General features: G+C 40.4%; 1 protein-coding gene across 1 annotated transcript in view; it reads left to right on the top strand.

Annotated features, from left to right (window-relative positions):
- Positions 1-10,008, top strand: part of LOC104352213 (tyrosine 3-monooxygenase) — a 32,363-nt gene extending 22,355 nt beyond the window's left edge. Inside the window, exons 10-12 of the mRNA XM_009958492.2 lie at positions 2,136-2,231; positions 8,138-8,271; positions 9,849-10,008. Of these exons, the coding sequence (XP_009956794.2) occupies positions 2,136-2,231; positions 8,138-8,271; positions 9,849-10,008 (390 nt within the window). The remainder of the gene's footprint in view (positions 1-2,135; positions 2,232-8,137; positions 8,272-9,848) is intronic.
- The last annotated feature ends 16,156 nt before the right edge of the window (positions 10,009-26,164 follow it).

The following is a 26,164-nucleotide window of genomic DNA, read 5'->3' as shown; positions in this document are numbered from 1 at the left end:
CAATTTCCCCTCTCTGAGTCTAAAGAGGCCTTTGCTAGGGTTAAAAGAATTATCAGTCCTGGAGAGCCATTTTGCATCGTTATCCAGGTCTAGGTTAGATTGGGTGAGGGCCAGTGGCTCACATAGCATTACTGTGCAAGCACCCTTTTCTAACCCTGGACTGGCTAGGACTAGATTAGAGATAGGGTTAAGGTTAGAAGGATGATGGGTCTCATATCTGAAATTGTTATAGTATCATCTAGGGTTTGGAGAGGTAGAATAAAAGCACATTTTTTGAAAGGGCTACCTGCAGTTCAGGATCTGTGAGAATACGATACTGTAGGAGCCATTCAAGCGTTCTGAACAGTAAACATATTCTGGATTAACATGTCAGTCTTCAATTGTTTAAAAGTTATACATCTAATCTAGATTTATAGTTTAGCTTCCTTCACTAGAAGGTGAAGATAGAGAAAAACCTGTAATGTATTTGCTATCCTGACATAGACCTCTAACATAAATTCTTTTTTCTCTCTGGAAGCCCCTGTTGTTTTCTGTTCATTATAAAGAGAATGTAGGTAACTAGCTTAGATAATACCACAACATTTAAGAAAACTGAAAGTTTATTTAAAGCATCTCAACTTTGCTTGTTGCCGTGGCTTATGTTTGTAAGACAACCTTTGAAATGCCATTGTTTCATTCAATCCCTGGACTTCTCTAAGCAGGTGGATCCATGTAACAATATATGGGAAATTACCAGTGTCTGTGTCGTCCACAGAGTGCCACTGGTACCATGAGACAGTGAGAGCTGAAAGAACCTCACTAACTGAAAGCCAAATACAGGATATCTAAGGAAACACTAAAAAGAATTCCTCCTCTTCCCATGTCTCATTTTCCAGTCAAAAAGACCTTCTGCAAAGTGAGGAGATACTTGAAAGACTTTTCACAGTGAAATAATAAAAGTAAAGATTATTAACATAATAAGAATGCAGAATTATTAGCTGAACTGTAGAGAAAGCAGCTCAGGATTCTGCAGAAAGAAAGATCCTGGCATGCAGTTTCTTTAGCGATAAATTTGCAGGCTAAAAAGAAGTTGCCAAAATTATAAGACATGTGAAAGAAAGTGGAAGAAAGAAAGAGCACGAAAATAAGAGGCAGAATAGCCAGAATAACAGCATTTCACATTATTTTACAAACTGCCTGCAATTCTTTTGAGAAGGGTCTGAGAATGCAATACTTATGGCTAGGCCGAATCCAAGGTTCAGCCCTGTGTATGAGGCAGCGAAGAGTTACATGTCCCTAAAGGAACCCTGAAGAGTTGTGACACAAAGCCATATTCTTGAAGTGCCTCATGTTTTCCATGTTTTTCTTCTGCACAACACCTGTTCAGCTGCTCAGGGGCCAGGCTCTGTCCAGAATTGGTCTTCCACTATCCATCTCCTTAGATGCTATAATAAGGGAAGCACTAACAGGTTGGCAGAGCCAAGAGTTGCTTTTATTCTGCTTCTGCCCAGCAGGTAAAGGAAGTATGATTCTAAGCATGCTTCATTGCAAGAAAAGCCCAGAGGATGTATCTTTATTTTCTAGTGGAGCATGATAAAGATGTAATTAGCATAATCTTAAAGGGTAGATTGCTGCTAGGTCATTCTTCAATTATTCTGAATGCTATCACACGGACAAAGGAGGAAGGAAACTGTCCTTCAAATACCTTTCCTAGGCTCTTGTACCCTCTCTGGGGGTCTACCTGTCCTACTGGGGACTATGGGTTGAAAACTGTCAGCTTCCACTGACTAACGAACCTCAGGGCTGAGAGGCTGCAGGCTGATTTGTATCATCTTCCAAAGAAAGAAGGGAATAGGACTTTATATGGCTTTTTTTACCCATGTAATTATCATTAGCATTTTTTTTAGCTTTTTTTTTTTTTTTTTTCTCTGGGGGTGAGAGTGGGAAGGATGGTAAGTTTTGAAAAAATATGTTACAATCTGGGTGTGTTTATAAGTTGAGAGAGAAAATACTTTTTTTTTTGAAAATACACAACTATAAGATTTGAAAGTACAAAGGCATTAAGGAAGAAGGATAAAATAATATTAAAGGGAAAATTAGAAGCTTAAAGATTAGCTGTCAGATGAGACTTTTTCATATGTTGTTCTTACTACCAGCTTTATTGGTTCACTGTGGAGTTTGGTCTCTGCAAGCAAAACGGATCGATCAAAGCTTATGGGGCAGGACTGCTTTCATCTTATGGGGAGCTGACGGTATGTGTCAAACCTATTGTATTGAAAGATTTCCGTAATCCAGTTTTCTGAGCTCTATGGTAAAAGCAAAATATTGTTTCCTCACATAAAACAGTATGATTTAAACCATTGATTTTTCTTTTGCAAAGAAATTCATTCTCCCTTCCCAGAAGCTACTGAGTAGGAGGAAAGCTACTGTAGGATTATACCTGTCTTCCACCTAAAGAGATGAAATGCAATGAAAGCAACCTTCCTGTAAAGTATTAGATTTGCTTCTTACTGCTCCTGGCCAGTAGTAATAGGGTTGACTTGAACATAAAACTCATGTACCTTGCTAAGTTACTCACTAGAGGGCAATATTATGCCTATTATGAACTCTGCTGCTTTGTCCATGCCATTAACATTCCCATATGAATCAGAAAGACACTGAGTGATTGAACGAAATAAAGTGCAAAGAAACTGTAACTAGCATCGACAGTGACAAAAAGAAAATGTTTTAGTATTTTACACTCCTAAATACATTTCAAAACTAGTCCCAGCTCAAGTTTTATATAGACGAAAATCTGCATACGTATGTTTGATACTGCCCTGCCTGGACAGATTAACTGTGGAAGCAGGTACTGTACACTTACAGAAATCTTACAGGTTTCCCCTCCTTTGGACAAACAGCTGATAAGGGAGATAATAATTTTCTCCTCAGTTTTGCAGAGCACAGAAGCAGATGATCAGTTTCTAAGTGCAAAAGCCCTAAACTGTTATCAGTAGGTCTCAATTTTTTCAGGTTGTGTGGATACTGGATGATTTTTTAGACTTACTAAGAGCCAAAGGAAAATAAAAAGCACTCTTTTCAAACATTTTTATGAAGAGAAATACATTTTTTCACAGGAGATATATTTTAAGCTTAACAAATAGACACGGCAGCCTAACAGCCAGCTACATGATACATTCACATGGAACCAAGGCTGGATTAGCACGCCTTGGACTCCCATAACTGGATTGTTATGACAATAAACATATTACAAAACTCTCCTAATGGTATACAGGTCAGCCCACTTTCCAGCCGTTTGACAGAAGGAAGAAACAACATGTTACCATACCTCAAGACATTTCTAATAGGAGTCCCAACAGGGCAGTTGAGAGTTAACATATAGAAAGGGGAACCCTCCCAAACATCAACCTTCATCTTACCACCTGCCGAGCTTAGCACTGGTTTTCTCCCAACACTTGCAATTTGGAGACTTTTGTGAGCAAACTCTGTGGTATCTGATTTGCTTTCTCTCTTGGTAAACTGCGAGATTTGCATGTTCGTTAGCCCTCTAGAGAAATAAATGTGTCTTCCTCTCTACATAGCACCTGATCTTGCACCTAATTGCTCATGAACATGAGCAGAAGTGGGCTAGCAGTATTGCAGCACTCATCTGTAGAACAATGAAACTTTCAGATCAGCAGATCTGAAACAGCAGATCAGTGAGCTCCCCTACAAATTAGGCTCCAGTGCAATGCATTTGGTTTACATGTCTATCTGGTTTAGGATAAGGCTACCGTTTTTCTGAGAATACTTCGGCACTTGGTATATCCACAGCCAACAAACAGCAAACCTAGGCTTGCTTTTATTTACATGGTAAAACCAGAAAGGTCCAATATCAAAGCACAGTTCAAGGCAACATTTATTCTTCTCTGCCCGTCTGAATACTTTATAGTTTTAAATCAAATGCATTTACCTTTTAAACAGGGTACTGAAGGCCAGAGGTAACCATGGTTCCTATATTTAATGCAGCTTTCATAGTAATAGGCACCACAGAATCTAGCTGCATGATGTTACCTCCTTTTTCTGTTTAATTTTGACACAGATTAAGGTAAAAGTTGCATCAGAAATGTTCGCTTTTTGTGGCTGGAGCTGAGTGTACCAAACTTGTGCTCTTTCTCCTCTCTTTCTACTCTTTTTTTTCATCAGACACCCATGAGCTTTTCTGCTTTTGATTAAAGTAGTAGGCAAGAACTGCTTGTTCACAAAACTGTGCTATATAATGCGAAAGTATAACTGCATCTCAAATTCCCTGCCTCTAAAACTGACAATGGAAGTAGTAACCGTCCTTGAGTTGATAAATGGCAGATTCTTGTAATTATTTTTATCATCAGTAGTTGTTGGGTAATGCTGTTGGATAAGCTTTTAATACAGCTGGGTCCACCTAGGTCTTCATCCATCATAATACTGAAATTACATGCAGATGTGATAGTATTTATATTCAACAGGTAATGAAGAAGGATTACGTCCCTTTCAAAAGTGTGTCCATCTTGCATGTAACACCTAAGACAGTCTGAATATGGCCAAACTGTTCACCAGCGATGTTGCTATGCGCCCTGGACAATCCATATGCGAGGTCAGCCAGTTCTTCACTGTAGCTTTTGGGACAGCAGCTTAGTGGGTTCTGTGCACTTCGCCTTGAGCATCTGTAACTTCTTGTACACAAATTAATTCTATCCATGGACTTAAGCACTAAAGTTTCCATTTATGGCTGACTGATTAATCTCATATTTTTATTTGGAACAAAACTGAAATACAGAAATGTTTCCATTTAATCATTCTAGTTTGCAAAAATAATCTGATTCTAACTTCAGTATAGACAGAGGCAGTATAAGTAAAGTGCTGAGGTCCTATGTCTAAGCACCTGCTAGCAACTTGAAAATGTATACCAACTGTTTCTTTTAAGCTGAAGAGAGGAAATATGTGTAGTGCAGTGTCTATTTCTTAGAAGGGATATTTACAAATTCAGCAGCGGTTATGCAGTTTTGTTCGAGAAGATGAAGATTGGAAGATAGAGAGGCTCATGATAGCCTTCAGCTTCTTGCAAAGATCAATTTGCAGTCGTAGACTTGCTCTTGAGAAAGCTCTAGATAAGTTTTGCTACTGCTTGAAAGAAAGCCTGTTCCTCCTGATAATTAGCTGCAAGTCTTCTCAGTATGGGCCCAGATGTGGGCTTGGCATGGAGGCCTCAAACTCGATTCCATATCATTTATCTGATTGGCATACCCTCAGTACAAGAAAGACATGGACCTGTTGGAGTGAGCCCAGAGGAGGGACAAAAAAATGATCAGGAGGCTGGAGCACATCTGTGAGAAAAGGCTGAGACAGTTGGAGCTGTTCAGCCAGAAGAAGAGAAGGCTCTGGGGAGACCTTATTGCTGCCTTTCAGTACTTAAAAGGGGCTTGTAAGAAAGATTTGGGCAATTTTTTTAGCAGGGCCAATTGTGTCAGGACAAGGAGTAGTGGTTTTAAACTAAAAGAGGGTAGAGTTAGGCTACATATAAGGAAGAAATTTTTTTACAGTGAGGGTTGGTGAAGCACTGGAACAGGCTGCCCAGAGAAGTGGTAGAAGCCCAGTCCCTGGAAAAGTTCAAGGTCGGGTTGGATGGGGGTCAGAGGAACCTGATCTAGCTAAAGATGTCCTTGCTGTAGATGACTTTTAAAGGTCCCTTCCACCTCAAAATATTCTATGATTCTATGATATTTGGCACAGGCAGGCTCACTGCAGCTCATGTGATGGAGGAAACATGCTGCAGCAACCTGTACAAAGCAGGGATTTCCTCATCACTGAAGGCTTCTGAACCAGGAACAGCAGGATGATTTGGTCACTGAGGAAGCAATAAAGGCACATGTTACTAAGGCTAGTTGGTTGGCTCCAAGAAGATAGCATCTAACCAGCTGGAGAGGGTGAGCAGCAGTACATCCAGCTGTTATGTGAGAACTTAGCATCAGCAAGGAGCCTGGGAACATCCCCGAACTGCAGCCTGGACCGACTCTGTGGGTGTGTGACTGTAACCCAGGGAACCACATCCTGATTATGAAATCTTCAAAATGTTTTCCTCTTCTCCACAGCACCCACTCTGACCAGTTTGAACTCAGCTTCAGGTAGTTATTTCTGTGGATGAGCTGATCCTGCCCAAACTCAGGACATAACCTGGGAGAAAGGCAGAGGATGAGAGGTAGAGCTAGGCACCCTCTGCATGAGACTTGCACTTGAATCCATGTTATCTAACAAATCATTTAGTGACAACAGCTAAGTATTGGAAGGGACAGGATAACCATACCCAAGTCTAAACTGAGCAGTTGTAATAGGTCTGACTGCTGGCCAACCTTGCCTCTTCTGAACTGCAAGAATTCCTCCTCAACAGCTCTCAGTATTGCACTGTTTATTTCACTATATTCTGTCAGCTGTTCTACATTATCCAAAATGCTTCTCCTGTTAACACTCAGCTGGACTCTATCCTACATACTGTAAAATCTTATGGCTCATACTACACTTCTGGCAGCACTCATAGCTACATATGCTTTCCTTGCAGCACAACAAGTACTTAACTTGTAGAGGCCTTTAAGGCCATGCGGTTTCAAGATGAACTTCCACTGAAATCAACAGGATTTCAGCTCTGCTTCAACACTGACAGCATAGCGGGACCCCTGTCAGGTTTTGAGTTTCTGAAATCTTTTCCCATTAGTCCCCAGAGCTTCTAAGATTATAAGAGCAGCCTCACGTTTGTGTATACCATCCATCTTAAATTGTATGAGTGCTCTCCAAGGTTTACTCTTCAATTACACACTGCAAATGAAGAACAGGAAAAACACCATCTTTTAGCATTTTATATTCTTGCTCTCTTTTTTTTTTATTTATTTAAAATAGCCCTGTATTAATTTCTGCACCAGTTCTGCAGCAAATTGGCCTACTGGTTAAGGCAGGTCTCCAGTGATAGAGAGTTCAGGCTCAGTTCAGTGAAATATCTGAAAATGTGATTAAAGGTACTGTCTGAATTTTTCCAGTTAACAGATTGAGCTGAAAGTCTTGTGCAGTCACCTACTCTCACTAATTCTTTACAAGTACCATGGGAGCTGGCATTTGAATCCTAAAATAGTGAAGGCACCCTTCTGAAAACTGGGGAAGAAGAGAGAAAGATAAATGGGCAGATCTCAAAGAATGGGTGGGTACTAAAAGACTGTCCCTAGGTGGGTGGTGCCCACTGTCCAGGCTGAATGTAGAAAGAAAAGTCTTGATGTTGACTAGGACTAGCCTTTTTCCTTTTCGGTTGTACCCCGGACACTTCACCGAAGCGGCCATGGCTCTCACCAACCTGGCTGATTGGAGGCCAAACCAGCTTTTAGGCACATCTATGGTGCAGTTCAAATGTCACTGGAGCTGAGCTAGCTTTAAACTATTTCATTTGGGTTTCAGGGGCAGACAAACTGTGCAGAAACTCACTTTAAGCCTGAGCTGCACTGTCTTCCCAGGGCCCTGTGCAAGACCTAAACAGCAAACACCAATACCTATGGAATCACACTGTCACCAGCTCTGCTGCTGGATGGTTTAAAGGTATCTCCAGTATGTGTAAACAAGTGATATAAGCGCCCATGAACCGCAGTGTAGACATAAGTGTCTTCCATAATCCTCCTGTCTGCCTGAAGGGACAATGTAGAAAAACCTGAGAAGAACACATAGAATAACATCTGCGGGCCCAAAAAACAGTGCAGCAGGAAATGTGAGATTTGTGACATGGGCTGAGGATTTTGCAATAGTGCTGCAGAGGATTGTGAATCTTCTATGATACTAGTTGAAAAAAGCAGCATGTTATTACTTTTTCTTCTAGATATTCAGATGTTGGGTGGTGGTATAGATTTTCTCCTCCCTGTCTGAGAATGTGGCTATGGTACCCATTCATACGTGACTAATACAGGAAATACCGCCTTTTTTTTTTTTCTTTTTACTTCTTTTTATAAATTATTTACTATTTTATTAACTGCTAATTATGAAAAGCAGTTTTCACCTGTGAAAGAACAGGACTTGATATTACCTTTATTCCACAAAGAGCATTTGACAGCCCAGCAGGCACTCTTGCCTTGTTCATTTACCTGCTCTAACCTGTGTTCTTCCTGTTACAAAGTACGCTTTATCAAACAAGCCAGAGTACAAGCCTTTTGATCCAGAAGTGACTGCAGTTCACCCCTATCAGGATCAAGCCTTCCAGCCTGTATATTTCATAGCAGAAAATTTGGAAGATGCCAAGGCCAAGCTTCAGTAAGTAAAGTGGTTTTGGGTATTTTCATTGAGGGGACACACCGGCTTGAATCCTAATCTCAAATATATCTACCACTACTGTAATAACCATGCCAGGCTATCTCATTATGCACTTCATCTGCACAGTGGCTTTTCTACAACAAAGTTAAATACGACATTGTTTATTTCAGAAAAGCTTAACAGAAAATTGTAGCTATATATTATTATGCCCTGTCCCATGCTTCATCTTAGCAATGCTTCATTTTAGCAACTTCTGAAATAAATTCTGTAGCTGAATAGTGAGAGTAGAGTGCAGTCCCACAGTTGAGGTACCTATGTGCTAGTCCACACAAATAGGAGGTCATGAAGAACTGATTTACCCGAGGTCACACAGAAATTTCATATCAGACTCGGGAATTAGCATGGATCAGCAGGGGCTTAAAAATAAGATTGCCTTTCTCCTCTGATTATATCTGCACAAGAATGCAGAATCAGCACTCACAGGCAATCTAATTTCTACAAAGTAGCTGACTGCAACCTAAATAACATTATTTCAAATTAGCTTGAGGTGTTTCTAAATGCATTTCTTTGACTGTGTTATGTTATGCAGTAAGAATTTTTTTTTAAACTTTTTTTTCTTTAAAGTAAGCAGGGTTTAAATTCTGACCTTCATCTCCATCAGTTAGAACAACATGACCAATTCTAGCTGGAGGCAGGAGGCTGGTTGTGGAGCTACTGGGAAACATGTAGGAGCTGAAATGAGGAATTTATTAGAGGAAGAGAACCTGGGCCAGACATCTTCCCTGCTCCCTCCACCTTTTCCCCAGAAACACTGTTTGCTGGGGTTATAGCAATGGAAAATTAGGCCCCTCATCTTAAATCTGAAAGTTCACATTAAATTATTAATGTGCGTAAAAACGTGGCTGAGAATTCACTGGCAGAAGAGAGAGCATTTGACTCAGGCAAACCTGAAAAGAGCTTACAGGGACAAGGAATACACTATTCTCAGGCTTGAAGCTTTTTCATACATTTTTTTCAGGATAGTTGCACAGCCAAAGCTGCTCAAAATAACCAAAGGCACAAGAATCTGTCAGAATGGAAAACATAAGGCAACATCAGTACAGGGGGTTCCTACCAGCATGTACTTAATGGAAACATTGTTGAAAACGTTTTTTTTCTTTTAAAAGAGACAGCAAAATAGCCCAGGATGCCTAGTATCAAGAGGTTTTTAGAATTTTATGCAGAAAGAGCTACTCCAGGTTACTTCTTGGAAGTGAAGGCGGCAGACATGCTGTGTTCCTGCATTCCTCAGCTTGTGGTTGTAATAAGTCTGAATTGTGTTAACACAGAGCTGTAAGAGCACAGATGGGTCTGAGCCAGCCATGCTGAAAAGCAGGCACTGTGGATATTTTGGGATGCAAGTAGTTCAGCTGTGGGGAGTATGTACTGCACCAGGCAACATTAAGGAGTAACAGTGAGGAGGTGTCACAGCAGCCTCTGCTCCCCGATACGTCCATGTACTGAGAAATTAGGTCTTGCAGGTTTTACGCTTAGGGAAATGGCTTCCAAACTAGCAGCTCTGTCTTCTTCCCCCACAGAAACTACGCGATGAAGATCAAGAAGCCTTTTTCTCTGCACTACGACCCATTCACCAACAGCATAGAGGTTATGAACACATTTCAGAAAGTCAAAAAGGCACTCAGTCAAATGAATGAGGAACTGAAAAACCTCCACTTGGCCCTTGAAAACCTCTCTTAGAACTACAGCAGCACATCTCACCTGACACTGAGACACTTGTAGACATTTCCAGCTCTTGAAGATCTAGTCATGAAGTTGTAGTTGCATGTGAAAATCTTTAACCCACAAAATGGCTCTGTCAAGCTAATCTTTTCAGTGTAATTTAGGCTACTGACTTACCCACATTAACGAGTTCCTATTGAGTATGTTTCAATGACAAACAAGACCAAATGACTCCAATTTTTGGTAGGTGATATCAGCTACAGCTGTTTGGAATGTATTTATCTGTTATCATTGGACTCAGGGTTTTTTTTCTTTTTTATTTGCCTACCAACTTTTCAAGTTATCTGTCAGAAAATAGCACAGTAGCTTTTCAGCCACACAATCTTTTACTTGCTGCTTAAATGATACGATCATATTCTTTTAGGCTGGCTAGCTGCCTACAGGTAGCAGTCCTTGCAGCTAGCTCACTTCTGCTAGCAATTACTATCAGCTATTGTGCTTACAAACTATGAATAGTTCCCTTACAACACGCAAATTCAGGAGTTTGTAAGAGGAACCCTGTGCTCACTATTTGTATTTTAGACACTCATCTCATTCAGTAGCCTCCAAATATGGCAAAGTAATCTCCTGTCATATTTGAGATCACACAAAATTTGTCCCTTGGCTAAAAAAACCCAGAAAATATCAGGCTCATGATGCTCTGTTTCTGTCACATACAAGGATGTTTAATTTGAAAGGGAAATTTAGATTCTGGGAGGGAAATTTGGATATAAAGCAGGATTTTCAAAGAAGACTTTAAGAAATAGAGTCTCATTGGTTTTTCACGGGATTCAGATACTCCTGGAGACCTTTAAAAATCTTTGTTTCTTATTGATGCCATGATGATTTTAGTAATAACCAAAAGACCGAATTTATAGAACATCTAGTGTAAAACCTAAGATCAACCACTAGCAGCCTTGCTATGGAAATAATACCAGATATGTGCTCCAACTGATCTGCCTCCTCCTCCAGTCCCTCTCTGAGTCTGAAATTTATCTACACTCTGCACGTCACTTTTCCCAAAATCAATCCCATAATTGCCTTTTCCAGACTTTCCTGTTCTTTGTGTCCACTTCCTTCCTATACCATTCTCAACCAGAGACTAGTCCAGGAAAAGAAGACAAGGCTCATGCCTAGTCATCTTAGCAGCGGTGCAAATAGCCAGGGTCGATGTAGGTTAAAGGTATAGCATAAGCAGGGGCAATGTGGAGCTTATGGCTCAAGCTGGGTGGATCTTATGGCTCAAACTGGGCGACAGCAATCCACAAATGTCAAGGTAGACTTACCCTGCACAAGCTTAGAAGCTCTACTTATTTTTTCAAAGGTATATTTATCATGTGGCAGACAGCAAGCTTCTCCACTGCTATCCACTAACTGCCAGTGTACACAGTCTGAACTCTGAGGTAAATGTGAGGTAGTTTGGCTCTTGATAGAAAAGGAGTCATTATCTCTGCCTTAACTGGTCACTGTGGGATAGCAGCATGTACACAGAAAGTCACAACAGAGCAATTCGCGTGCTGTTACTTCATACAGAGCTTATCTCACTGTAATTTGTCCACATGCCAGGCTCTAAAGAAACTGTCTTATTGAAAGTTAACAGGATTTTGCTTCTTAAATTTTCATGTCTATAAGCACTTTGGAAAATTTTCCCATGGGTAGTAATAAAGCATTCGAGATCTGGGGACCTGCCGCAACGGCTCTGTTTTGCTAAAATGTGGCAATGTCTGAAAAATTTGGAAGTATCTTCACAAAAATGGCTGTAAGACCCATTCCTCTCAACAGCAGGAACATCCCAAGCTCGCTCTTTTTTTTTCATTTAAATCCAGGATTCTTCTGTTCTACTCCAGAAGAACGCTTGCATATCACAAACCCTGTTTTGCTAGAGATTCAGACAGGGACAGAGCTGAAGTGAGTTCCTTTGCCTCCAGTATATTTCTGCTGCGATGGAGGATGATGTCTCAGCATACTTTTATGGATTTAATTCTACTTATTCTGCTCATACAAACACACTCAAATACCATTTCTCTTCAGAGCAATTTGTTTTGTTACATACTGTAATAATTTATCTGTCTACTTCCTGCCAATTGGTGCATAGGCAAAAATGCTTGATAGCTTACAGCAGATTCTTTTCAGAAGTATTATTTTCATCAATCAGTTGTTTTACAGTGGAAATTAAACCATGTGCTCCAGTTTTATGTGTTTTCTTTTTCTTTCCTTTTAAGTGGAAGATAATGCCAGAGCGGAAGAGCTATCAAAATATTTTCTGTAGATGGACTCTGTAGGCCATAGGGTCTTTTTCATGTATTCCCTCTGAAACAGTTGAATGTGGAGTTTAGACTTGAGTTTGGCTATTGCTCAGAACAGACCTATATTTGGAAGAAATGAGAGACCTGATGGATTTGTTTTGCCCAAGGCCTCACACTTTCCTTGGAGGGACTCCAGGCCCGCCCACACACCCTTGTCTTTTCCAGTTCCTGTAGCAAGGAGAGAAAAAGAAACCATTTGGAGCCAGATTCTCCCACCCTTACACACACTGAATAGTACCCAATCTCTCGAGCAATCCCAGGGACAGTACTGAGCCTATTTAAGGTGCTGTACATAGACAAGAAGAGCAGGATTATCAAAGCCTCTGTGGGCGTACTTGCTTTTTTATTGTCTTAATGACAGTCAGCCAGTGCACATGGCTATGGTAGGCTCCAGTGAAGCTCAAGAAACTTCAGAAGTAATGAATTTGGCTACTTGTACTTTTAAGAAGTATAAATATTTTTCCAAAGGAGGCAAATCTTTCCTTCCTCACTCAGGCAAAACCAACCCCAGGATAGCCATGTTTGACACTCCCCTCTACAGAGGTCCAAATTCTTCTCTTCTGATTCAGTGTAGTGACAAAGCAAAAGCCTTCAGGGTTACATCCCTATGAGGTACACTGGTCATGCTGCTCTTCCAACAGTCATTCTTTCATTTCCTCACAGAAGCCAAGAAGTACCTCATACTCCTGTCAGTCTAAGGCAGGGGTGATGGTGAAGGCAGTCTTGGGGCCTCCCTACGAAAATAATGGCACAGAGGAAAAAGCACCAACCAGCAAAAATATGTCTTTTCATCAGTTTGCATTTCAGCAGTTTCACATTAATCTTACACAAGAAGGCTCCAAAGCCAAGTGAAACACATCTTGTGACTTGAAACTGAACTGATGAACTCCCCATGGGTCCTTTGCTTATCCCGATAAACTTATTTTTCCTAGATGGAGTGCATTTAGAACAAAATAGTGTATGTTATTAAATCTGTATTGTGTTGTTCTGTTATACATGGGAGAGTTAGTAAATTCAGTTTGTGGGTTTGGGTTTGTTTTGTTTTTTGGCTAACCAAGTCTGTCCTCTACCAATTTTGGTCCACCTTCAAGCCTCCAGCTGCTTCACTGCTTCCCTGCAGATTTACTAGGGATGCCAAGGGTACCACTGTGTAAGGAGAATACATAGTTATGCAATTTGGGGAATTTGGCAGGACAGGAAGAGGAAATTTAGGCAGGCCTCCCACCCACTCCCATGAGAAATAGTATTGTATTATAAGGCAGAGCTCTCATCCTCAGAAAGACCTTCTCAATCACTTCCCTCTGGTTCCCTTAACATTTCAACCTTTATACTACCTGGTGAATGTAAACCCAACTTAACCAATTAAAGAAATACCAGAAGGAAAAAAAAAAAAAAGGAAAATAAAACACCTTCCAAGAAAGGATATTTCAGCACACTCAGTCCTCCTTGTCTCTGCTGATCCATGAAGGAAGCAGCAAAGAACAATAAAAAAAGAAAATTTCCATGGAAATGATAGTGTATTCTTGAAGAAACTTGAAACATGAAATGGTGCACACATCACTGAAATGCCATAACTTACCCAGTAAATCACGACCATCAGTTAACCACGCACAGAAGTGTTACATGACTGCTTGAGGCAGGAAATGAAGTTACCAGGAAAAACCCTCCGGTAGCTTTGCCTTACGCACATACTGCAAAAACAGAAGGTTCTCTGGAGCCTGCTTCCGTAGATATCCTACCGCATGGAGAAATTCCAGCTGGCAAAGAAACAGAGGGGTATATACATACATCCCTAGTAATCTCGCCCACTACTAATCAGGAGTTTATACGTGGGCTTTGAGATTTAGTTAGAGGACAGTACTTTGCAGCATTCTTCAGCTGGCGCATGATCAGAGGTTGGCAGAAAGGGTTACTAGCTGTATTGTATTAAATGTACATTAACTTTGGGTAATGCTGGTGGCTGAGGCCCAAAGTGAAAGCAAATATCTGGCAGTCTCTCCCACCACAAGAATTCCTCAGGGGAAAGATTGTCAGACTAGAAAAGGAGTCTAGCTGACAACCGGCAGAGCAGAGGGACAAGGAATGGAATGGACAGGTAGATAGGCCTAAACCACTTTTGTTTTGAATACACTGTTTTATTATATTTGATAAATATTTCTGTTTGAAAGGGAGCTTTTCGGTATGACGGAGGAAAGTTTGTACCTGTAAGAGTATGAAGAAGTTCAAATCGGTAGAGACTTTTTAACTGTGCCTGAGGAGTGTTAGCCTTTAGGCTATAAACATATACTTTCATCTTAGGCTACAAAGTTTAGAAAGTAGAAAAGGGGTCTTTGGGAAATAGTTTTTTACACGTTATGTGGGAAAGCTGAAGCTGACCACGTCTTGCTGCCCTGCAATGCACAAGAGTCCTAAATTTTGACTGAAGGCTATCTTAGGAGGGGAAAGCAGGCAGCTGGCCAAGCACTACCCCTCCGGCAAAAGATTAAAATTGTTGTTCTATAGCCGTATGCTAGGTGCTGTCTTTTACCTTGCTTAACTATTTTGTCGAGTTTTCTTTTTTCCGTTTATTTAAAATGTTATTTATCGATTCCTTTGACTTGTGTTTGCAAATGGTGAAAATTAGCTCACTGAACATGAGAAAGTTCAATATAATCTTCCTAGGGCTTTGGGTGGAAATTGAGCAGCAGATAGACCCTCTTAAACTTGGCTCTTACCAAAGGCACTTAAGACCTGGTAAAATTTGTGTAAAGGAGGTGACAGCTACCAAACAAAATCAAATCTCTACTCCCATCCACAACCAGCAGTGTTAGTCTTCAGGCTACGTCTTTCACAAAATTATCCATGATAGATCTAAACATGAACTACTAAATATAAAACATAGCACAAAACACCCGTCAGGCACAGTAACTAGAAAAATCCTTCAGTTTGGAAGTTCAGTATCTGAACTGTCTGCTTTGTAACAATTTTGAATGCCTTTTACAATTATGTGGCCTATTTCAGCTGTTGCTGAAGTTGTGGAGTTTGAGTGTGGCATATAATAAAGCAGGATATGCTGTTGACTTCATTGAAGCCAGTTTGACTGATCTCACTTACAGACTCTGAATCAACACCAAAATTTCTGTTGAGCAGGCTAATAGCTAAAATGTGGAAGCAAAAATAAAGGATCCATTTACAGTCATCACTGTGCAGCATTTGGTACTTTCCTCTTATATTTACTGACAGAGAAACCCCCCCGAACTATCAGTAATATACAAATATTCCTTGAAGCGGTAGACTGGCACACTTTAAATACTCCAGCATAAGTAGACAATTAAAACGCACTCGTAGAAGGAAAATATCTATTAATTTGTTAATTAACAAATGCTGTCTTTCAAGAACATCTCACAAGACGACACAGATGATCGTCATTATGTTTTGTACAAGAGTGTTAGAATCATTCTCAATAGAACCCATAAAAAAAAGACAAAAAGGCCAGTTTTTAAGTATTTCCTGAATGAATCCCAAAACTGATGGGTTAGAAATGGAATGTGTGTTGGATGATGATATGAATTTTGTACAGTGTTTAAGTCTTGTACTTCAGACATTTCAATTTGGTTCTGAGTCTTGCATTAGTTCATATTTCTTGGTTTAAATCTGAGTAAACAAAATGATTTCACTTGATTCTTGTGTCTCTGGTGTCCTACAAAGGCAGGCTTTGTAACAGAATCTGAATTTTAGCCCCCTTTATGAAACACTGTGTTAGCTGCAGGGAGCTTGAGGAGGAAGGAGTTTCGTAAATGAAACTTGCTAGTCACTGTTGCTTGTTATAACTTTCTTCCAATCACCAGTCTTTATACCTGGGCAGGAAACAAGTCAAAGGTTACCGGAAAGGGCTTTCTCTTAGACCTGTATCATCCAATAGTGCTATCAAGTGCATATACAGTTTGGTAATAATTCCACCCTGCCACTAATGTGGTAACAGCTTTATGATGATATTGCCCATTTGGGTTGTGGGCAAACCATTCAAACACATTTTCTTGGTACTTAGTGATACATCATTAGTTTCTGCATTGCTTTCTTACTTGGTTAAATGGAGTTAAAGATAGATAAAAAAACCCAAATCTAAGTAGAGAAAATTTACTTTCCTATTGCCTTGACTTCTGCATTTGTCCAGGAACCAGAGTGAAAACATGAAGCAAAGAAGCAATGATGTCATTATGCAGAAAGCTAGAGAACACATCACTGCTTACTGCTTAAATGGAAAAGACGGGCTGTACAAAGACTTTCCTGATTAATTTCTGGAAATTGTTCTTCACATTCAAGCAGTTTTCTAAAGCCTTTAGGTGCTGACTAACAGCTGAAGAAACTAAAATTATTAGAGGACTCTTGCGCCCTGTATGATTCCCACTGATGTCTTAGTTCCGTATCCTAAGCTGATATAAAATGGTATTACACCACCAGTTTCAGAAAAGCTGTTTTAGGCTATGCTACATGACCCACTATGTTGCCTGAGAATTCAGGAAAGGAAGTTCAGGTTTCGTGCTTTCTAATACATCAGTTTTGAGATTATGGAATCCTGTTTATATTTGTGTGCAAGTCAGAGTGAGATAAATTACGTCATTTAGGAAACATGGAGCAAGAAGGAATAATTTTTTACATAAGGAACTCAACTCGTAGAAGTGAGGAAGAATGCACTGCCGTAGCTGAGGGCACCAACAAAACCCAGAAAGAACTGTTCTGCTCTGAATTCCTCCTACAACACCATCACAGAGTCTTCTGCTAGCAATTTATCTCCTGAGGAACAGATTCAGCAGTTGTCACATTACCAGAATTCCATCCTCTGTAAAGAAGTTATTATTTCAGCATGACATGAAAATCTTTCAGTAGCAAGATCTCAGTAGGTGAAATTAACACATCTTTAAGATTAAGGTCTTTGGTACACAACCCATTTGTCCATGGCACCTCTGCTATTTCACAGTATTGGTCAATGGAAAAGAGGAGCAAACGGACAGAAGGGGAGCATAAGTGTGAGAGAGTCCTAGATTCATGATAGTCCTGTGTAGTAATTTTGCCCTGCTTGAGGCAAAGCAAGGGATGAGGGATCTAATCCTGACTTAAAGAACCACTCTTCATAGAGTTAGAGGGCAAGAGTACCTGCAGTCCATTTACTGCCCCTCATGCCCTAAGCTAATCCTGTGCTTCTGACACACACACACACACACAAATAAAATAAAATAAATATATATACTTAGGTGTTTCCCATCTCCTTGTGAGACAGAAGCTGGGGCCAAAAGGGAGCTGTGATGCTTCAATAAGTTTCTTTGGGCAACAGGAGAAGTAAGGCAGGGGAAAGTGCTGAAGAGAACACAAGGACTCACAATACCTGTTGGCTGAATGTTATCCTGAAAGAAGAATCAAAAGATAGGTATGTTTTTCCTTTCTCTGCCAAAAAGGGAACAAGAAGTTATACACAGAGCATTGCTTCTTTCAGAACTGTGTCTAGGGTAATGAACAAGTTACTGAACAGAATCACAGAAGTTGGAAGGGATCTCTGGAGATTGCCTAGTCCAACACTTTACTCAGAGCAGGGTCAACTAAAGCACATTGCTCAGTGTTGTGTTCAGTCAGGCTTTGAATATCTCCAAGGACAGAGACTTCACAACCTCTCTGGGCAGCCTGTTCTAGTGTTTGACCACTCTCCCAGTAAAAAAGGCTTTTTATGTTTGAATGGAATTTCCTGTGTTTGAATATGTGCCTATTGCCTCTTGTCCTTTCACAGGATGCTGCTGAGAGGAGTCTGTCTCTACCTTCTTTACTCTTCCCATCAGGTATGTCCATGTCCTTGTAATGGGCAGCCCAGCACTGGCTGCAGCACTCCAGATGTGGGTTTACCAGTGATGAGCAGAAAGGAAGGATCACCTTCCTCCATCTGCCCACAATGGTCTTCCTAATGCAGCTCGGGATGCTGTTGGCCATCTTTGCCTCAAGGGCAGATTTCTGGCTTATAGTCAACTTATTGTCCACCAGTACTCCCAGGCCAGCAGGCCTTTTCTGTCAAGCTGATTTTCAACTGCTGCATCCCTCCAGCCTGCACAGGTGCACGGGGCTAAACATCCTCAGGTGCGGGACTTTTTTTTGCACTTTGCTGAGTTTCCTGAGATTCCTGTTGTCCCGTTTCTCCAGGCAAGAAGTCAGCAAGTTCCTCAGCCTTTTCCATGACCCCATTCAGCAGCATGCCTACGTTTCCCCCAGTTTTTCACTGCAGATATATTTGTAGAAGCCCTTCCTGTTGCTCTTTATATCCCTCACCAGACTAAACTCCAGCTGGGCTTTGATTTTCCTAACCTCATCCCTGCATGATATAATATGTCTATATTCCTTGTGGGAGATCTAAAACCAATTCTACCTCTTACATGTTTCTTTTTTATTTTTGAGGTTTGTCTGAAGGTCATTGTTTCATCCATGCAGGCCTCTTGCCATCTTTCCTTGGCTTCCTGTGTGTCAGGATGGACCATTCTTGAGCTTGGAAAAATGCTCAAACAGTCTTATGAAAATGTAGAGGATGGGCGAGGTGAGACAGAAGGAAAGCAAAAAGAATTCTTCTGTCTACCATCAAGGCAATCTGTAGTCATGTTAGAACCCTAAGTTCATGCGTTTGCTCCAGTGGATGCCTAATTTACCACATGAAAAGGACTATTTTAATAGAAGAGCAATTGAGGAAGGCTTGTTCTGTAGTATCAAATAAACTGGGTTTTTTGGACTTGTTCTCTGGAAGTGGAAAGCCCTAGTTTAATTTTGTGTCTTCGTCAGACCACAGAGAGAATTTGGCATCAGTATAAATCTGGATCTCTACCTATTGACTAACAGGAGGCACAGTCCCCAAAAGCTTTTGTCTTCAGCCAGGTAAGACCCAAATCAGAGCGTGCCAATCATCTTTGACATGTAATTGAGATCTTTGAGTAACACTGGTTTTTCAAATCCCTCTGTAGTTCATGTGTGAGGAGGCACATCAGGCAGTACATCTCCTGATTGTGCAGCATTTCAGACCTGCAGGGGTTCCTTCAGCTTTAAGGAAAAAGATCTGGTTTTGAATATACCTTCTGCTCTTGGAATCTGTTAAATGCCATAGGGCACTTCATCCTGATGGGATGAAGAGGCAGCCATCAGAAGTAGCTGAAATTTTAGGTGGTGTTGCAACTCCTATTCTGCCCTGAAGTGCAGCATTGAAATTCAAGAGAGCTGCTGTGATCCCAGCATGTGGAGTCCAAGGCAATACACTGCCAAAGGACTTTTCAGTCGAGCTAGCAGGTAGAAGACAGTCAAGGAAGCTGCAAGTAGTTCTGAGGTTTGTGGTTGAGAGCAGGCAGATCAGAGGAGTTGCCTATATAAAAGCATTGGTACTCTGGTATCATAGGAACATGATTTAAGTCCTACATTCTCTGTATCTTAGAGGAGAATCAGACTGTCATATCCCTTTGAGGGGCACCCTTCACCTGCTATCACACTTCAGAGCTCCAGCAGATTTTCACAATCTATTTGGCTTCTGTTGGATGCCCAGATCCTGCACTGGCTCAGTCTAGAGGATTCAGACTACACTGTCCTTGTTAGCTAGGCTGCCCACAGTCACCTTCCCAGCCAGCGCCGTGTTTATTTCATACGGACAGTGTACGTGCGTGTCGAACAGCTCAGTGCTATTTACCTTTTCTCCACAAGGTGGTAGCGCAGCATTAGCATTAATGTAAACATGGTGGCTCGCTTGACTTTTCCCGTTACTTGACAGACTCCTACTACTGAACAAATGTTGCCAATCTTCTTCTTTTTGTTAACTTTCTAATTAAAGAACAGCGCAATATATTAGGCCAAAGACATACACACGGTGATAGTAAATATTTGTGAAAATAAAGAAGGTATACAGAAATCTATTCTGTGCCCAAAATGGCTATTTGGAAAGAATGAGTGGTAGGGACAAAGTCATAAACCCCAGCTTTGAGATATGGACTTGTTTCCAGAACTGTGGGGCCAGATATTATCAAATGCCCCTCATGCGGGATGAAACTGACTGGGCTGCAGTGGCCCCTAAGATCACACTTGAGTGGCTCTCTGGCTGTAGATTGCAGCCTGATAGAACTTGTCCTTTCAAGGCCCACCAGAACCCATATCTAGCAGCTTGTAGGACCGTACACTGGCCAGCTCTTTAGTGAAGTATTTAGGCTCTTTTCTAAAGCTAGTTTAGGTTATGGTTTTGCCTTTGCAACACTGCTTTTGGCTTCAGACAGTCCCATCTACAACCTTCTCCCACTTTCCACTGTTTATGGCTGCCTGCCACACCTGTCAGCATGACTATGACAGATCAGGAAACTACTTCAACATTATTATTCTCTCCCTTACACATTCTGCTTATTTTCAACCAAATTTCAGAGGTCTAGTTCATAACACAGGCTCATGAACTGTTGTGCAGCCACTAACAAGAAAGCTTTGTGCTTGCAGCAAAGGGTCAGCAGTGGGAAGGAACACATTAAACTGGAGTGAAGCCCATGAACACTTTTTATCATAGACTGGTGGCTGAAGTTACCCATGGTGAATGAGCTCTCTTCACAGGATTTGTGTCTTATTTCTCAGTCTGTTGTACCAAATGAGGTAAAATGTCCTTTAAAATAGGTATTTTGCATTAATGATATGGAGATCATTACTTAGAAAGTTGCTTAATAACAAAATATTTAAATTTTCATACCATTATTACAATATAGCCAAGCTAATGAACACTTCATGAGGCTTCATCCGTGCTCAAAACCTCTTCATACTCTTAGGTCACAAAATAAAAGTCAGTTTGAGAGTGTGTTTTAGTAGTTATTCTTTCGTTCAACAGCAAATCAGGGCATTCATACGAACCCTTTGAGCTGACTTCTTACCCCCAGTGAACTGTCCTCAATCCTGAGATATGTAAACTAATCAAGCACTGATTTTTGCTGGAGAGGAAGGGGTAGGAAGAGAGCTTTATCTCTTAATTAGTGTGGTCTCTGTTTTCATATCACATCATAGATAGCGCTGATTAACTAGGGCACTCTCTAGACAGCCTAATTTGATATTTCCTTTAGCAGGTTACCAAACAAACTGGCTCTAACCTCAAATACAGACTGCTAGCTTCTTACACAGGATTGCAAGGACAGAGCATATTAGTGTCAAAGAGCTCAAAAGAAGGGTTTCAACCTGGTTGGTATCAGAACCTAGTACTGGAACAAAATTCCCTTGTTTGAGTCTATTTACCAGTAATTCTAGGTGGTCTCACATCAAAGCTCTGGAAAGGCCTCCATAATGTCATAATGACTGCCCACAATCCTTACAACCAAGACAAAGTGTTGCATAAACTACGCAGGCTCTTAGTTCCCAAGGGCATTACTACATACCATGGGTCTGACTATAACTCTTCATCTGTTGCTGTAACTGTAGTAGGAGGCCTCTGTTTATGTCAGAGTACCCTTACAGGGTACTGATAAAGTGTTATGAAGTATTCAGAGGAATGGACATAGCTGTATCCAAGAAATGGAACTGCTGTTCCAGTCTAGTGAAACTATCCACTTGAGTGAAAATACTTACGTTGATGGAACCAGTTTTGCCAGTATGCTCATGCCACCATTGGGGATCTAACACTCCTGACAGACAGAGCCTGGCAGGAGTTGGAGATCAAATGAACAATTTGGAGTTAGAAACATATAGCAATGATCCTTTCAAAATGCTTTTATTTACAGAAACATTCAACTGAAATAAAGTCTCTTAACAGGAGGTCTTGATTACTTTTCCATTTCCAAACCACACATCATAATGGGGATGGAATGTGGTTACCATAAATTGTTGGTTTACAAATCATCACTGACTTGTTAGCAACAGCTAGGATGTTAGAGTTAGAGCAACAGTTTGGATGTGATAAAATAGCAAGAGCCCATTTTTCATGGCATCGTTGGAATGAATATAAATTAATTCTTCCCAGAGATTCATTGTGGTGGTTGCGGTAAATAGCAAACTGCATATTTCCTGCTCATGTTGAAATCAATGGGAGTTTTATTATTGGCATCAGGAGAAGCAGGATTTGACCTTAACAGAAAAGAGAAGAGGAAAAGACAAAAAGATGAGGAAAAAAGAAAGAATGAGCCTGAGAGTTCTAAAATGACTAGTGATTCAGTTGCCTGACTAGAGACACTTCAAAAGAGGAGTCTGAAAGGCAAAAAGTACCAACAACCTGAAACTGGGGCCCCTTTTCATTTGGATTTCCTTCCAATTTTTCCTTTGAATTCTCTGCTTGTGAACTTTGAAACTGAGGAATAACCAATACTAGTCACTGCTGAAAATGCAGATTTTCAAATTTTCCTTTTTCTTGGAAATGCTTCTGCCTCTCTAATGGCACTGAAGAGTTCTCTTATTGGGTTTTGGATGAAGCCTATAAACATCAGCAAAGGCATTCTTTCAGGGAAGCCAGCACAAACTTTCTTCCGTACTTGTGTTTGAGTCATGACATAGATCACTATCAGTCACTTAACCTTACTCAAGCAAAATCCACATCTGTTAACAGACAGAATTAGCAGTCTTGACCCTGTCATATAGGTAAATCTTCACAATTCTGCATCAGAAATAGAGGAAACGAAGCTCTGTCCCAAAAGAAATCACTACACTTGCCTAACTAGTAGACTAAACTACTCAAATTTATAGATTTCTCCTCAAGTATGCTATAAAAATAGACTAAAGCAAACAAAACAACAATGTATGCATTCTCACCACATGGTACAATACATCACAAACTTATTTCCTCTATCAGTTGTATTCAAAGCACTCACCAAGGTCACAATTCCTAAATATAGTTGTTTAAATATTTATAAGAGGGAGTGAAATTTGATCCTCTAAGGTCAACAACAAAACTTCCAGTGACTTCACATAGACCAGAACAGATGCTTAGCTGAGCAAATTTAGCATCAGTGGGGCTAGGATGATCTCTATTAGCTGAACATTTAGTGCTTGCCTACTTAGATTTTTAACACAGCAAACATATAAGAATCCTTCCCAAAGTATAGATGCCGTTAAAAATTTGCTAATGGGAGATGCTAATAAAGATACAAAGAGCAAATGCAAAGATTAACTCTTCTGCCCAAGAGAAGTAGTTGTCCATTTGATCGATGTTCTATCCTTCAATACCCACAAACTACATCTCCTGAAAAACAAGTCTATATCCAAGGACTCTGACCCTTAATATTCACCAAATTACTTGTCATGAACCTCCTTTTGGACCTTCAGATTGGCACATAGGTGCTGAAAATGATCATTCTACTCCTGAGCATTCTGGTAAAGAATTTGGATAATGTATGAGTGTTTCAAACCAGGTTCTGCAGCAGTGCAAAGCAGGATGAATTTAGCCTTTGCCAACACAAACTGAAATTACAGAATACATTAAATGGACTCTAAGATATGGAGAGAGAGAAGCCAAGTCCAAAATCACCATTTTTTTTTAACGTAAAGGGCTAATGCAGTTCATTCTTTCCCATCTGATATTATTTTTGGGTTCCCCATACAAAATTCTCATTATCTGCAGGACAGCCCTTTAAGTAGCACGTGTTGTCCCAGCCAGATGAGGAAGGTTGATAAAGGAAAGTTGTGTCTAATAAATTTAATTTTTCCTTAACAGAGTCAGACGTTGTTGATCTCTGACATATGAGAGCAGATGATCCAAATGATAATCACAGGAAATCCAAGAGGTATTTAATCCAATCCTTTGAACTCTCAGTAAGATTGCTTAACTATGAAGTACACAATGTTGACTATTGTCATATTAGGTTAGAGACCCCTCATCTTACAAAAGCATTTTCTAGAAAATGATCCCTTAACCCCAAACTCTTTCTGATGTTGCTTGAAAGAGACAGCAAAAACGGTTGAGATCTTGGAGGAAGGATATATTCCGTGTTCTAGAAAATCTTAACCTGTCAAAAAAATTCACCCTCCCAAAGGTAAAATGTAGTTAGTGCTTCTCAGAAAGTGCACTTAAATTTATTGTCTTTATTTACCTTTTGCCTGGACAACTTATCCCAAACCTAACCACTGGGGTACGCAAGGTCTCTAGTGAAGCGGTACCCATTGCCCTTTCTAATTAATTTCTCATTTCTCCAGAGTGGAACAGAGGTTTTGGGTCCAAAATAGCAAAATACATGCATTTCACAAGAAGACTTATCTTCCTCATCAGTTCACTGCTCTGCCCTTTTAACTACTGCTTTTTCCTTGGACTTTAATTCTAGATTAGGGAACTTCCACATTTCAGCATTCTGTGGCTTAAGAGAAACATGTGCTTCCCTAAAAGCCATGGTTAATGCAGGGAGCTATTCACGGTAAAGCGGTAGGCTAGGAGCAGGGTGCATTGAGCCCTCGCTTTTGGGATATGCCCAGAGAGGCACTGAAGGGCCTTCTCAGCCAGCACAATCCTGAGAACACCCATGAAGTTGACAGACTCTGTAGAAACTCCTGTGGAGATCAGAGGATGCTTCAAACTGAGCGCTTCTTACATCCTGCTTGATGGGTATAATAGCAACTGTTCAGGCATCTGGTAGCCTTTGGCTATGTGCTTCCTAAAGAGTGTATAGTACTGCATACTGCTTAAAGAGCACAAAGGCTGTTGGTATGTGGTTTATAAACAATGCACAAACCAGAATGTGGTATTCAGAAAACTGACGTGTTTCTAATGTATGTAGACATCGTTGTTACTAATATCTAAATTACAACCCCCCCACACCTTTCAAACTGAGTCCAAAGGACCTATCCTTGCCAGGGACAACAAAGTAACCCAAATTTGGAGTTTCTTGGTCATGATAGTTTTGAGTCATGACATTTCTTTAAAATAAACATTAGGAAATTATCCAAAAAGTGAGATCACCCCCCTTTTAAAAATATCTTCCTATCTCCCAAATGTTTTGCTTAATATCAGTCAAGTTCTCCCCCCCAAAAAAAAACATAGTGTGATATAGAAGTTTGCCTGTGCAGTTTCAGGTGGATTAATTTCAGTTTGAAGAAGTCAGAGTGGGATCCATAATCGGGCTCATAATGGAAGATGTTGCATCAAACTAAACTGCGGAAGAAAGAAGCATCTCTCCATCTTGTATTTTCCCTCAGCCAGAGCTAACAATAACTTTGCCTCTGCTACTGAACAGCCGAGCCAAAAAAACAGAAAGACAAAAGCCAAAGACAAACCAAAAAGACAAGAAGCAGAAACAGCAAAGAAGACAGAAAGAACATTTACCCCACATACAAACATTACTCTGAAAGCTCAAAGATATGAACAACAGCCTCTGTAAAAGTCAGTTTTGACATTAGGAGATGACAGAAGCAGCAGAGATGGCAGAGAACCTAACCTGACCTACTGTCAAGAAAAACTAATGAAAACAAGATGGGAAAAATAAATGATGTTTGTCACTTTAAAAGAAAAAAAGCAGTTTTTAACACTGTCAGTGTGCAAACCAATAAAATACTCAGATGTTGGATGAGGTCCATATCAAAGTAACTCAGCCTATAATTACATGAGAATCCAAAACTGTCAAAACACAATAATAAAGATACTGGGGAGTGCTTTGTCTTTTGTGGAGCAAGCCCATCTATGCCACCAAATAAGGGAAAAATTTAAAAAGTAGTTCAGCATGATGATTACAGGAAGGGAACCATAATGGATGGGAATGGGCAGAAGTGGGAAGAAGAGAAAAAAAGAGGCAGAAATTAACAGCAGTGAATAATGAGTGGGGAAAAAAAAAAAAAAAGAGGTTGCCTTGTGCTAGACAGTCACCTGAGAAAGAGCTGCAACGTCATGTCTTGAGGAAATCTCCATGCCT

This window comes from Leptosomus discolor, chromosome 1 (genome assembly GCF_034619465.1).
Source record: "Leptosomus discolor isolate bLepDis1 chromosome 1, bLepDis1.hap2, whole genome shotgun sequence".
In the NCBI taxonomy this organism is placed as follows: Eukaryota; Metazoa; Chordata; class Aves; order Leptosomiformes; family Leptosomidae; genus Leptosomus; species Leptosomus discolor.
This window is presented reverse-complemented; position numbering and strand designations above follow the sequence as displayed.